Genomic DNA, 15924 nt, shown 5'->3' on the forward strand with positions numbered 1-15924 from the left:
ATATCGAACTACTGGCATAATGCTTGCAGCGCTAATGTCTACAGAGCAATCCTGAATATCTCTCTGCCCGCCAATGCCTGCATCTTGAATACGCCAGCATCGGTGCCCGCCAGCACCCGAATTCTCCACACGCCACTGCCCGCACTTCTCACCTGCCAACACCTGTACTCGTCAGCCACCACCGCCATCATCAACCCCAGGGGGGCGATCCCACCACATCTACAGCGCATTCCTGAATATCTCTTTGCCCGTCAATGCCTGCATCTTGAATACGCCAGCATCGGTGCCCGCCAGCAGCTGAATTTTCCACCCGTCAGCCCCCGCACTTCTCACCTGCCAACACCTGCACTCGTCTGCCACCACTGTCATCTTCAACCCCCAGGGGGTGATCCCACCATTCTGTAGCAGGAATAACGCCACAGGTGTGTGATCCTACCGCTCTGCTGCAGGAGAAACGCCACACGCCAATAGCAAATCCTGCCTGACCAATGAATAGAGAGGCCACCTGTAATGAATGCAGGGCAGACAGCAGGGGAAAACAAGAGCAACAAAACTATAAAGAGTCTGCCCTAGTAAATGATAGTTAGTGGCTCACATGGAGTCCAACGGATTCAAATTAAACAACATTGAGCTCACCAGAACACACAATCAGGCCACACGATTGATCAAACTACATACAGAAAAATAGATATTTTTATTCTCGTTTTAGCTTTGTGGTGCATCAAAGATTTAAATAACAATACAATTTATAACATTTCATATTTCTCAAGGTTTCCTAACAACCCCACCTCACCATCTCAAGAATCATTCAACATCATCCTTTCTCTTCACTTATACCTCCTTTCACATTCACACAACTCAACACACGAAACACAGTTCATACAACATCATTATAATCAATTGACAAGGTAATGCATCCCCACCCATCCTGAAGCTCGGCTCCAGCTCTTGGTGCATCCTCTAACCTCCCCACCTCTCCAAACATGGGAAGAAAAACTTTTAACACAAACTTCTCTGTCAGCATCCCGAAACCGTATTTGCCGACCACCACAACAGCCTCAACTCCTCCATCACCACCAACTATATCTTCTTCTCCAAGCGCCCTTCTAAATGGAAAAGCCTATTTCTACAACACCTCCCTATCACCACCTCCCACAAGATCCCATAAGGTCTGAAACTCTCCACCACCCCATCTGCCGCCTGAAGTGAAGTAGATAGTTCCATCTTCAAGTCTAGAAACATTCTCATCCAAGCCTCCTATTTCCACCTATACACCTTTGAACTCCACTTTCATGCACTTTCTCCACTCCTTTTACAACACTCGAATGCTCCCCTATCACCCCGTCCACCCCGCGACCCTTCACCTCTCTCCTCTTCCCCTGCCCCCTGTCTCCTCTCTCTAACTCACCCCAACCCCGGGGTCCATCTCTATCCACGGTCTCTCACACCCCCCCTCCCCTTTCCCCGGTCTCACCGTTCGCACCCCCCATCTGCATTCTTGATTCCCAACCTCTACAGTCCACTAGTGCCACTAACTCCCCCGCTACCCCTAACGCCCAATACCCCCCAGCCCCACTTTCCCCCTCACAAACCCACCCAATATTGAGCCCACCCTCCTCTCCTACCCCTCCTCTCCCCTCCCCATAATAATAATGCAGTTTCTTCTACACACCCATCTCCCTCTGAATTCCAACTCACCCCACCCTATGATTCATTTCTCCCTCACCCTCCCCACTTAACATTCCCCCTCATCCCCTTTCTACTTACCATGTCCCCCCTCCGATTCCTCCCTCCCACACTCCCCTGTTCTCCCATGCAACACAAAAGACACCAGAAACGCCAACCCCAGATCCCCCTGTCCTGTTCTCCAATTCCACCACCCAACCTGAACACCTCTTCCCCGTCTATCTCCTGTGCCCCTGCTCTACCCAACCTGAATGCCTCATCCCCGTCTATCTCCTGTGCCCCGCTCTACCCAACGACGATCATCACCCTCATTACAACCCTCCCCCAGGCTATCCCCCGTCCTCCCTTCTATCTCAGACCCTTAGACCACTCCTACCCCTCTAACTTCATTAACCGTATAGAACCACTTCACTCCTCACTTCTTACCCAATCACTCCTTAATGTTGAACTTCTCCTATCATCCCTTGCCATTGAACTCACCTCCCTTAGAACTGATGTCTCTCTCCTCACCAAAGCACACTCCTTGGTTCATGCCCACACATCGATACCCTCACAATACACCATCCCCTCTTCTATGGACTCTTCTATACACTCCAACATCCTTCCCCTCAACCCCCCTACTAACTGCCTACATGGCATTGTTGCCAACACCGACACTGTTGCCAACACCGACACTTCTCCTGGCGCTGCTACCAATACCGACATTCCCCCTCCCCACCCCTCCCCTTGAACGGCTCTACCCTATCTGAACCGACTGAAATTACCAAAATCATCCCCCCTTCTATGCCATCACGCCCCACCTTCACAACTTGACACCTGCACGACAGCCCTAGAAGTTAACTCTCTTACAAGCTCTCTCATCTGCCCATCTTCATCCTTTCCCTCCACTCCCCTTAACCATCAGTCCACCAGCCCAGTTCTCATTGGTACAAGCAGACTTCCCCTACTTCCAGCATCTCCTAGAACCCCCGACTACTCAGACTCATCCCCCCCCGTCCCCCCTCCCAAATTCCAAACACCTCTTCCCTCTCATGCATGCTGATTAACTGCTGATCCGCCTCCTGCCATGCAACTGAGATTGCGGAAACCATTCTCCACGATAACATTGACATAGCATTCCTTACTGAAACCTGGCTCAACCCTCAATCCACTCCTATCCTCGACCTGCTGATCCCACCTGGATATTCCATCATTAAGAAAGATACAAGAGAACAAATCGGAGGTGGCCTTGCCCTAATCTTTATAGAAGATCTTAATCTCTCAACAGTCCATGTGCACGACCCTTCCACATTCGAGTACCTATGCCCTAAGATCAACTTTACTGGCTCCCCCGCCATTAGGTTTCACACTATCTACCACCCTCCTGGTAATTGTATTGCCTTTACTGAAGAGATGTCTGATTTGATTACCCAAGCATTGCTTTCCCACTCTAAAAATCTCTTTCTTGGGGACTACAACATCCACTGGAATAAAAATGACGACCCCGCAGTCTCCTTATTCAACAGCATCATGGGCATCACTGACCTGACTCAACTCTGCAAATCCCCAACACACGCCAATGGTGTCACCCTTGATGCCATTCTGACCTGCAAGGATCTGGCCTCCCTCTCAAACATCCTTCCCGTTGACTGGTCCGACCACCACCTCATCCTCTCACCCTGAATTGCTCAATTACGCGCCCCACTCCCATCGACAATCTACCTCTGAAACCTACTCGTAAACTTCACCTTATTCCGCCTGGCGAATTGGAATCCACTATTAAAACTCACTTACTCCTCGCCCCTCTCTCCCTTAGCACTACTGACCTAACCAACCATTATAATAATTCTGTTACTGAAGCCCTTAACCAAATTGCCCCAATCAAAATCAAACAACAAAAAAACTTTCCGCCCAAATCATGGTTCAATTCTGACCTCAATAACGAAAGACAATAAGAACGGACCTGGAGAAACCATCCCTCCTCTGACAATCTGGCCCTCCTCAGAAAGGCCAGAACCCTATACAAAAAACACATCTTCAATGAAAAAGCCTTCTATCTCCGGTCCCAACTGGACCAGGCCAGAAACAGCCCCAGAGAACTATTTAACATTGTTAAAAAAATAAACATCCTCTGGCTCCCCCAAAATGCTAGCGTCAGTTGAACGAGGGGAAGAAATCGCCAGCTTCTTCTCTAATAAAGTCAACTTGATTGAACTCTCCGTCACCTCCACCCCTCTTCCTCCCCAACCTCCCCTCAATCAACTCCCCCCACAACATCACTAACACTAGTTCATCCTCTTCCTCCCCACCTCAAAGTCCCCCTAATTCCCTAAATGCTCGCCCCCAACTTGTCTCCACTGTCACGCACCACCAGGCTAAAAACATGCCTCCTGGAGCGAATTCGCCCCTGTTTCCGAATCCGCGGTCACCAATATCACCTCTAAACTCAAACCCTCCTCTCACACTAAAGATCCTCTTCCCGCACACCTGGTCCAAGAACTTAAACATGTCATTGCTCGAGTTTGGACCAACATCACCAATTCCTCTCTTTCCACGGGCTGTGTTCCTGCTTCCCTTCAGCTAGGCCAAATCTCACCCATCGTCAAAAACACCTCCGCTGACCCTAACGACCTTAAAAACCTACGCCGCATCTCTAACCTACCTTTCCTCTCAAAAGCCCTGGAAAAATGTGTCCTGACCCAACTAGATAACCATATCACCTAATTCAATCTCCCAGACATATTCCAATCTGGTTTCAGAAAAGGATGCAGTACTGAAACGGCCATGCTCAATATTACAGATGACATCCATCGCTCCTTAGACAAAGGTGAATCCTCTCTACTAATCCTCCTTGACCTCTCGGCTGCCTTTGATACTGTTCATCATCCCACCCTTCTAAACACCCTCGAAGTTCGCTTTGGTCTCGAGGGCACCGTACTCAAATGGTTCTCCTCATTCCTTCAAAATAGATCCCAACAAATTAAGCTCAGCCACTGCCTCTCCAAGCCCCAACCTGTCTCACTTGGTGTTCCGCAAGGCTCCATCCTCTCCCCTACCTTATTTAACCTATTAATGGAACCTTTCACCCTCATCCTTAAACAGCCTTCGACACGGTCTGTCATAGCACCCTTTTACAATGCCTCAGAAACATCGGAATCCAAGGAAGAGCACTGGAATGGATCACCTCGTTCCTCACCGGAAGAACCCAGAGAGTCCGCCTTCCACCATTCAAGTCAGAGGCCACTGAAGTCATCTGCGGCGTACCACAAGGATCTTCACTCAGCCCCACCCTCTTCAACGTATACATGAGCCCCCTCGCGGCCATCGCACGCCAACATAACCTCAACATCATCTCCTACGCTGATGACACTCAACTGATCCTCTCACTTACCAAAGACCCTAACATCGCCAAAACCAACCTGCATGAAGGAATGAAAGAAGTAGCCGAATGGATGAAGCACAGCCGTCTGAAACTGAACTCAGACAAAACAGAAGTCCTCATCCTAGGCACCTCCCCCTCCGCCTGGGATGACTCTTGGTGGCCAGAGGCCCTTGGAAAAGCACCCATCCCGACGGACCACGCACGGAACCTGGGCGTCATCCTGGATTCCTCACTCTCGATGAACAGACAAGTCAACGCCGTCTCTTCATCTTGCTTCAACATTCTTCGCATGTTCAAAAAAACATTTCGTTGGATCCCCACCGAAACTAGAAAAACAGTCACCCACGCTCTGGTCACGAGCCGTCTGGACTACGGAAACACCCTCTACGCCGGTACCACCGCAAAACTCCAGAAAAAACTCCAACGCATCCAGAACGCTTCAGCCAGGCTAATACTAGACATCCTGCGTAAAGATCAAATCTCTGGACACCTGAAAAACCTCCACTGGCTCCCCGTCAATAAAAGGATTACTTTCCGGCTCCTAACCCACGCACACAAAGCGCTCTACGAAATCGGACCCGAATGCCTCAACACAAGACTGTCCTTCTACACCCCCACCCGCCAGCTACGATCCGCCAACCAAGCCCTTGCCACTGTACCTCGCATCAACAAAACCACCATGGGAGGTAGATCCTTCTCCTACCTGGCAGCTAAATCCTGGAACTCACTTCCCACTCACCTTCGCCTTACTCAGAACCACCTAGCATTCAGAAAGCAACTTAAAACGTGGATATTTGACAAGTAATTCCCCACCCCTCTCCAAGCGCCTTGAGACCCTTTGGGTATGTAGCGCGCTATATAAATTTATTGACTTGACTTGACTTGACTAAAAACATCTCCCTCCCCATTCACCTCGGGATCAAGGATATTACAGATCTCAACTGCCCCCACTCCCCCTCGAAAACTGTCAAATCCCTAGGCTTCAGCATTGACCATAACATGAATCTCATCCCACACATCAAAAATGCCACCAAGGGTGCCCTCTTCAACCTCCACCACCTCAAAAAACTCAAACCTTTCATACCAGCAGACGACTTTAATTTTGTTGTCCAATCGCTTGTCCTTTCCCGTATTGACTATGGTAACGCACACTCGCTGGCACCCCTAAAGCCCACCTAGCACCGCTGAAATCTGTCCTAAACCTTGCCGCCAGACTTATCTCCGATTGCAAAAAATTCGACCACATCTCTCCGGTGCTAGAAAACCTCAATTGGCTCCCAATAGAAGGTAGATCCACCTACAAGATTGCATGTATCACGCACAAAGCCCTTAACCTAAGCACCCCCTCCTACCTGGCTGAGAAACTGCAAAAAGCTGGGTGTTCCAGGTCCCTGAGGAGCACCAATTCCCTTGTCCTAATCCCTCCCAGACTCAAGCACAAAAAAAAAACAATCTCGTGCTTTTTTCTGGGAACGCCCCCACGATCTGGAACTCACTCCACAAAGATCTTCTATGCAACCCCTCCTACCCTCTCTTCAAATAAAGACTGAAAATACTCCTTCACAACAAATATTGGGGAACCTAACCTCACTGATGTCTGACTCTCTACACTCCTTGCTCCTGATTCTCGCCTCCTCCTCAACCGCTTTCCCGTCTCTCGTTTTGCCTCTCCCCTTTTCTTCACTCCCTTCTCCCTCTGAACTTCGACACTCCCACCCCCTATTGATCTCCATCGCCCCTAAACACCCAGCACATTCTATTACCCTATTTTATGTAACCTCATGTTTTAATGCACATTGTTTTACTTTGTTGTAATTGTTTACCTATCTTGTAAAGCGCTCTGATACCCCCGGGTCCAGTAGCAGTATATAAAACCTTGGAAATAAATAAATAAATAAATAAATATTCGGTGCAAACTTTGGGTCTCATGTAGGCTGAGCTAAGGCTTTCACCTTGTCCACCATCATTATTATCTCTTGAGTACAAGGGCGGGTGGTGGGGATGAGCATAGCAGTGCAAACACCACCCAGCTCAATCCGATTTTCACCGTTGGCCCTGCTGGCATGCCTGGCATAAATGTATCCCCACAGACGCACCCCGGCATAAGGGAATCTCCACTATTCCCTAGCCGGAATCAGGAAAGTGTGCTACATAAGCAAGGGAATACCCAGAATTTCCCTGGTCACAGGGGCCAACATACACTGTTAATCACATGGATTACCTTTAACAAGGATTCCCTTTATGCAAGGGTTAGAACTGATCACTCTGCAAATAGTGCACCTGCTAATTCCCGGCTCAGAAACACCAGACACGGACCTGGATGTGCAGCGGATAGGGTGGTGGGCATCTGGAGAGGCTGGCCACCGCCCACCTTCCTCCTGCATAATGGAGCTGCAAATGTTCCCAACGCCCATGGTAGCCTCTCAAGGCCCCTCCCGCAGCAATGCCCCACTGCAATATGCTGCATACAAATGGTCCCAGAAATGTCTCTGGAAAAACGACTAGAAAAACTGGGTCTGCATATTATTCACCATTATCTCATAATGGCTGAATTTTAGTATGTCTAAAAACCACCAGTCGCCGAGAGTATGCAAAAGACGAATTGTTCCGACACTTCACATACCAAGAGCAGTTCTATGTAAATAAAAATCTCCTTCCTTTTACAAGACATAATGTCATGCAGCTTGATGAGAGTTGGATGCCACCTTCCTGAAATATATTAGGTAGCACTCAATTATAAAAATGTGAAACCTCTAAAATATAAACAAACTAGGTAATATGTTTTGGAGCAACATTTCCCATACATGACTTATAAATAAATGAAGTACTGGGTGGTTCTATTTTCTTGGGAAAACATTACTATGACAACAAAGTGGACAACAAATAACACCTTGAAGATAGTCATGCTGCCAGGCTATTTCCCATTCGCCCATTAGCAGGATCATGCTTTACTGTTGAAGGCAACTGCTTGCACTGTAATTAAGAAAAGCATAACACCTACGTTGAGTAGAATGTTTATTATTATGATGAAATCGACTCTCCTCCCCCTGGTGAGATCTGCTGGGACAGTACCACCTTGGTCTCAATCACCACACATAATCTTGGAACAGATACAACATATTTGTTTTTTCAAGCTGCAACACCACTCCTCAAATTGCATTTGAATCCAGGGCATAGATCAGATCATCTGATATGAGAAACTGCGCAGACCTATCCTGAAGCAGTACATAGAACTCAAAATGGATGTGAAACCTTGTGATGCTGGTAAGACATGTTTAACCATTTGGAGGATGCCAGTTCCCTCACAAAGTCTGGAACCCCTGCCCACATATTCCCCATATCTGCAAGTGGTGGGAGGTTTAGTGATGCCCTGGAACTGGTAGGGTATGAAACTAATCTCCTCATGTACCATCCTCCTTTTTATTCCCCAGGCTGTTTACCAATGGAAATCGGTGAGTCCATAGAACTGACAATGATACACCTAGTGTATTTCTACTCTGCTAAGCATCAATTTTCAATAGCCCTTGCAGCCCAATAATACGCCCTACTTTTCCGGGCCTCCATTGCTAGCACAAACTCCTCCCAATATGATTGGCAAGCAGGGGAGTAATTCAGTCTGATGTGATAAATCGAATATACAGCACTTTTGATCCACTTTGACATCCACATATCCAAGAGTAATAGTAACTCCAACCACTCTGCAGCCAGTTCAGCTCCTTTCAGCCACCTGTTACTTTCACCCCTTCTCATCTTCAATCCAGAACCTGCCACACTTCGTATCACAACCAAACTTAGGGGCTTATTACGATGGCAGTCATAGTCACCTCCACGGTGCTGGCGGTCGCGGAAAACGTCCATTTAGTTACTCCTGCTTAAGGCCTTGCGACCGCCATATTACAATGGGCAAATAAAGACCTTTTTCACCTGTCTGGGAGTTTCGGTATCCGCCAGATTTTCTGTTCCGCAACGGTGCCGGAGGGAGCCAATAGAGAAAGACTGTCGTACCTAATGATGGCCCGACCGCGGGACAGATCACAATGCGTAAAACAGCCCATCAGAACGCAGCGGAGAAACCAGCGATTCGGAGATGGTGGAAGCGCAATTGTGGAGATAGAAACCCGAGCCTGAGACACTTCCACACATTCCTGGCCGCCATGGATCCTGCTCTACAAGCCCTTCTGCTGCTGTACTTGATCCACAACCAGCAGATAATATGCCATTGCAGTAAACCCGCAGGTATGTCAAAAACATATCCCCGCATACAACCCTTGTACAACAACAGACAACTGTTGTGATGAAATACGTGTCTTGCCTACAAAATACACCCTGGTAGAGACAAGAATATATACCATGGTGTAATTACACATGTCTTGCACGTAAGTAAATTGTCACCTCAGCATCTTGGGCACCCATCTACATAGAAATGATTGCAACTAGCCTGGTTGTGCCAGTCACGTCACTGTAGCGGTGAAGCTGCGGTATAACCTGCCCGCAATGTTGCAGGAGTTCAGGACATTGTCCCAGGCAAGCAAGATCATCATCACACCATCCACACCACATGTATCATGAGAGAAGCACCTCTCTGCACAACATATTTGCAGCAAGAAGTCATGTGCAGGGACACTGTCTATCGTGACATCTCATTAGGATCATCAGTAATTGTATAGGAACATGAGTGTGAGGTGAGGCAAGAGTCCCTCCAAAATGACAATAGTCATCATAGCACGCAAATAAGGGTGAGTCCACATACAATGTGGAACAAAAGAGGGCAGAGCAAGCAGGGTGTGTATGTGTATTTCACAATAGTCCTACAAGGAGTTGGATGAGTCAGTGAGCCAAGGTAAATGACACATTATTTGAGACACCACTGCTACATATTCACAGATCAGCACACACCCCAAGCAGACATTAGTAGGCTCATCACATATAATGGAAGACTATACCACATAATGACAGCCCATACAATGCAACCCAGTACAACATTTCTGACTCAAATGGCAAACTCAACTCAAAGTAAGCACCAGTGTGCATTTGACTCAATTGTGTACTGCTGCACTAAATGACACCATGTGACTATGTCCTGTACATCAACAATACTGAGTACACTGCCAACTCACAGAACACCTACACACCATTACTCCAACTCAACAAAGGTAGCATCAACTATAAATTATTGAATTAATGCCAAAGTGTCAGGAAGAGTCCATCTTGGCAGCGGTAAACCCTGATTTGAGACTCATGACAACCCTCATCTTCCTCACACCTGCCTTCCACTCACATGAATTAAAGTGAGCAATTGAAGAAATGAAGAATCACTGTGCACGTTAACAACATTGGAAATGATCAGTCACACACTTTAAAACTGCCTCATGCATAAACCCCAAGTCAGCAGCACTGTATGGTAACAAGTAAAGTATTCTAAAGTGGGGGCACAGTGCAGGAAAAGCATGGAGAAATGACTGGTACCCTATGTACATGGCATTCAAGAGGTACCACATATGACACTACACTTAGGACATCAAATAATACATAATTGAAAGTAACATCTGTGCAGTATCCCTGTGATACACAAAAGCAAGTAATGCATTTTACCTGAATCAGATGAACTGTTATAAGCCATACAGTGACCAGTCCCTCATCAACTATCTTGACATGTGTATGCCACCAGCACAACACTCATGGCATCCAAAACGCCTCCGCCCGACTGATCGTTAACGTCCTCCGCCGCAGCCACATCACCCCCCCTCCCTGAGAGACCCACACTGGCTCCCTCGTCGACCAGAGGTTCACCTTCATGCTCCTCACCCATGCACACAAAGCACTCCACCACACCGGGCCAGCCTACCTGAACAGCAGACTCAGCTTCTACACCCCACCCGCCAGCTCTGCTCCTCCAGCCTCGCCCTCCCCGCATCAAAGAACAACCTCCGGCGGCAGGTCCTTCTGCTACCTTGCAGCCAAGACCTAGAACCCCCTCCCTATCCACCTACGGCAGACCCAAGACCTACTCGCTTTCAGTAAACTTCTCAAGACCTGGCTCTTTAAGCAGTAGCGGCACCCCCTCTGTTCAGCGACTTAAGACCCTCAGGGGTAAGTAGCACACTTTACAAGTACTCTGATCGATTGATTGATTGATGGCTCACAGTGACATTCTCTGACTGTCAAACTCAACTATGACCTTTGTGCGTACCCTTCATCTACCCATCTTCTACCTTCACTGCTCTACACCTCTGAGAAGCTCTGATAAAGGTGAACATAGGGTCTGAAGAGTTCCCTGATACCCAGTTATACACCCTAGTGTGTATCTACAAATGTCTGAGTTCCACTCAGGAATGTCTGATCCAATGCAGAACTAATTGCCAAAAACATGCATCACAAATCACACCAAAAGAAGTCCAAATAGCAAGGACGTGGGCAGCAAAAGAGTGGATAGGCAGTGTGATCTTAGACAACGCTGGAATAGATAATATTTTTTATCTGGCCAACTGCACAGACAGCATCATCCAAACTAATCCAAAAATATATGAACAAATGTCAAATATAAACACAATCTGTGTGCAACCAGACAAATCTGTATACACAGACATAGGCACTCCACCGGTTACAAAGTGAGCATGGTGTCAATGTGTAGCACAAGCATTCACATGCACAATCCTAACAAGTAACTGTTCAAATATAGGAGGCCATAGGACAATAGTTCCCACAAGACAAGCAAATAAACAAGACTCCACATTGCTGCATGTGACATGCACACAATTAATGCACAGTACACATTCAACACACATCAGAATGCATTCAAATACACAAACTCCTCACACACAATGTCATGCTAAAAAAGACATTACACTCACATGGACCTGTCAGTAGAAAGAGTCAACACAGGACAAAGACTGCATCCCTCAACAACAAATTCATAACATATGCACATTCAAACACATCGCATAGCAATCTCAGCTGGACATCAGGGTGACTCACACCTGGCAAGGACAATGCAACACCCACTGACAGCAGTGTTTGCACAGTAAGCAGTGTGTGAGCACCACTAAAACCAGTATCACACATATCTGATTACACCACCATGAAATTTAACATCACAAATCATCACATCACACAGATCACTTCACACTCAGGATGGGTAGCAGTACCTCAGGAAACAGATAACACTTTAACTATCACCTAATGCTGCACAACTCAGGCTAATACATATGCATGGAACCTGACTATAGGCCTGTGCTGAAAACTCATCTGTACTGTACATAAGAAACCATCACTGCAATCAAGTACAATAAAATAGCACTTAACAAATTGTGAAACAGTGCTGAGGAGCTTAATGATTCTGGGCACAGATAATCCTCCCACAGTATAGTATAACACTGTGGAGTGGTAGGGAGGGTCAAACATTGCCAAGGCATGGAGGGGAACATACTAGACTGAAGTGGTGTATACATTAGTATTGTACAGGTGAGGAGTGTACAGAGCAAAACACATAGAGGAGTTACTCACAATGTGTAGGCATCAAAGGTTTGTCTTGGGCCTGGTATGGCTCTGAATACTGTAACAAACAAGGTATGAAGTTCCTAGTAAGAAATGCAGGTAAAGGTCTGTGTTAGTAATGTGTGTACCCTTGTGTGTGGGTGTAAAAATGATTTTAGGAGACAGGATTCCTCCTTAATAGAAAAAGACCCTCACACACCCAACAAGCAGATATCTTGCTTCATCATTGGGTCTGCTCCTACTCGGGTTGGCGCTGCAATACCCAATCAGGCGCCTGTGATGGGGCCTACTTGGTGGAGATCTTTTTTCCGTTAGCCATTGGGTGCAGTGCATGTGAGGGCCCTAATGTGTAATATGAGTGTATGTGGTGATATGGTGTAAGCGTGAATTTAAAACAGGGAATAGTGGTCCACTCAGAACAATTTTAATGAGGTGTGGCCACTACCCTGGTTAAAAATGAAAAATGCACTCTCCCACTCTAAGGTATGTGGGTATGTGTGCTACTATAAAAAGGTCAACATGTTTCTTGCCTAAATTCTAATGATGGCAATTCTTCAGGACCAATAAAAGGGATCTACCTACCCTTTCTGATGGTGGTCAGGACCTCAGTGAGGTATAAGTAGGACCACCCGTACAGCACCCTAAAAAGTGGCACTGGTAGATCTAACCCCAACCTGCAAGAGAAAAGCATAATATGATAACAGTTAGAGATCAAGAACACTGAGTGCTTGTCTGTGATGGGCACCATGCAACATACGTGGTGCAAAGCACACGTGTAGAACACAGGTGAGCTGTGGCATGCATCATCTGTGGCCCGTGTGTATCTTATTCCATATAGACAATAAAAACAATTAAAAACATAAAAGATAGTGTCAATTGTCGTCTTAGGATCTTAGTAGTAATAGTACTCAAGGAGACTCACCCTCTTAGAGTCAGGAGTGTGTGGCATCCTGTGCTGGTAGAGGCAGACACTGAGGTGTAGTGTCCTATTAGATGGAAATAAAGTGAACAACATTACATCACAAGATTAATAGGCTACACAATCTCAAGATGGTGCTTAAGTGTTGTCCGTGGTCAACCACGTACTCACTGATGGCGCCCAAGTGCTCCCCCAGCATAAGGGAGAGGTCAACACGATATATATAGAGCCTGTCATCATAAAACCAAGACAAAGTCATATGTCAAAAACAGGGAATCTGCAACCCAAGTGAGGCATGGTCTAATCCCCCAACCACAATTGTAAACTGCGGGAGAAGCCCTGATCACACAATGGGAAAACAAAACCTTGCTTCAAACACTGACTGGGCGCGGTGATCATAATGCACAAGACCGAAAAGCCAGGGACCGTCACTACTTCCACCACATCCAGCAGAAACGATCATGAAGGTACAGATAGGGAACGTCAAGAAGGTAGACAATGACTGCTAAGGTACATCCCACGCTGCCCGTCTGACGGGAAGCGGTGACCGGAGTAGTGCACCGGTTTCAACTCACCAAAACAATTGTCAACAACCCCGCTGGGGAGTCCTAGTGGGGGGTGGTGGTGGCTGGGTAACAGCGGGGGCACGTCACACCCAAGTTTACTTACGATTTTGGCTGAGAGGACCATCTGTATCCTACCCCTGCACCGCTACCAACCAGGGTCGCTCCGTTCTGCTTGCAACTGGAGCAGTTATACCCTGGTGGAGCCAGCGGGAAGTAGTGGAACTTCTGGTATTGCCGGAAGCTGTGTACTACTCAAGCTAGACCGCTGACCCAAAGGTAGGGTGCCATGTTGGAGTATCCAGTGTGATAGACGGGCAAACACCGGAGTCACCGCACCAAAGATTAAAGCAGCATCAGTGCTGGATGTTGTCTCACACAAAACTAACATGAGATGAGGCTGGTGCAATGGTGTGCTGGGACACATGGATTTGAACCTGGTCCACGGTGGTGTGATTGTAAATCACCCGAAGTCAGTGTGAACTCGGGGTATTTGCATTAAATTATATCAGTATATATAATTCAGCACTAACAAGGGGGAGCGCTAATGAGAGCCTGGGAGCGCTCTTGCTGAGGATTGTGTCAGAAACCCAAAAACGAAAGGAATCATAGTAGAAAGGAGTGTCCATATATTAATTATCAAAGGTGGTATGAATAGAAAGGACAACCACTCTGTGCCTGTGAGAATGATGCCATGCACTAGTACCATAGTTGTGGTGGGAATCGTAGTTAATACAGGGTCCAGATGGGAATTATTTATGTCCGTTGACTCCATGGGATTTCTTCATTAAGCCCTTCTTTGTCAGAAGACAGGCGTAAGACCCATCGCTGTTCCAGCCCGAACAGTGCCTTCTTAGCCATGCCAGGATGTGATTCAATTATTGTCCATTTGAAAGAATTGTGGGCATGGTGTTTCTCAAGGTGGTGTGCAGTCATCTTAGTGTTGTTTCTGTGGCACCTAAAGTTGCTTTTATGTTCCATCATGCGCACCTTGACCTGTCTCGTAGTCAAACCTATATATAGGAGAGCCCACGACCAGGTCAGCATGTAGACATAGTTAGATGAATTACAATTCGTGTGGGTCATGATCAGCCAGGTGGCTAGGGAAGGTCAGATCTTTGGTGACTTTGGTTAGAGGGCACACAGTGCATGCACCACAGGGGTAATGTCCTCGTACAGGCGGAAGACCTCACAGGGTCTTTTGTGGGTTTGTTACAGGCTGTTTGGGTCTGGTGTGGACGAGCAGATCTTTAAAGTTGCTAGTGCTTTTGAATGCAAATCTTGGAGTAAGTAAGGACAGGGTACCTGTATTCAAGATATCCCAATGTTTGCGGATTATATTCCTGATCTGATTGGAATCTGATGTGAAGGTTGTCAAGCAAATCATGGCATTATCTGGCTCTCATGTGACGTGCTCAAGGAGACTCTCACGATTGTTATGCTTTGCCCGTTTACGTGCCAGGGCTACTGTTGGTATAGGGTATTCATGTTAGAAATGGGATTTCTGGTTGGCTAAGGCTTGCGCCAAAGCCAGGCAGAAACCTCCACTCTAGTCAGGGCAAGGAAGTCACCCGCCAAGATATCCCCTGCTCACCCCCTTGGTAGCTTGCCACGAGCAGTCAGGCTTATCCTGGAGGCAATGTGTAAAGCATTTGCGCATGCACCCACCAGCAACAACATCCCAGGCCCCCCACAAAAGGAACTCCACACAAGGTTATATCTAAAAATAGCCTTTGTATTATACCAACACATTAGATAATAAACACACACTTTACAATGTGCCATAGGCACGGGCAGAATTTACAAGGGATTATATACCCAGGACAGGGCCACATGGACCACTGTCAGCAATAAGCACATGGCAGAACTAGAACTTTGTAGAAATAGCACTTTGTAGAAGT

General features: G+C 47.0%; 1 protein-coding gene across 1 annotated transcript in view; it reads right to left on the reverse strand.

Moving 5' to 3' along the window:
• LOC147696937 (uncharacterized) overlaps positions 1-15924 on the reverse strand; it is a 349180-nt gene that overhangs the window by 75907 nt on the left and 257349 nt on the right. Inside the window, exon 5 of the mRNA XM_086936091.1 lies at positions 13464-13527. Coding sequence (XP_086792217.1) covers positions 13464-13527 — 64 coding nt within the window. The remainder of the gene's footprint in view (positions 1-13463; positions 13528-15924) is intronic.

This window comes from Lissotriton vulgaris, chromosome 8 (genome assembly GCF_964263255.1).
Source record: "Lissotriton vulgaris chromosome 8, aLisVul1.2, whole genome shotgun sequence".
Lineage (NCBI taxonomy): Eukaryota > Metazoa > Chordata > Amphibia > Caudata > Salamandridae > Lissotriton > Lissotriton vulgaris.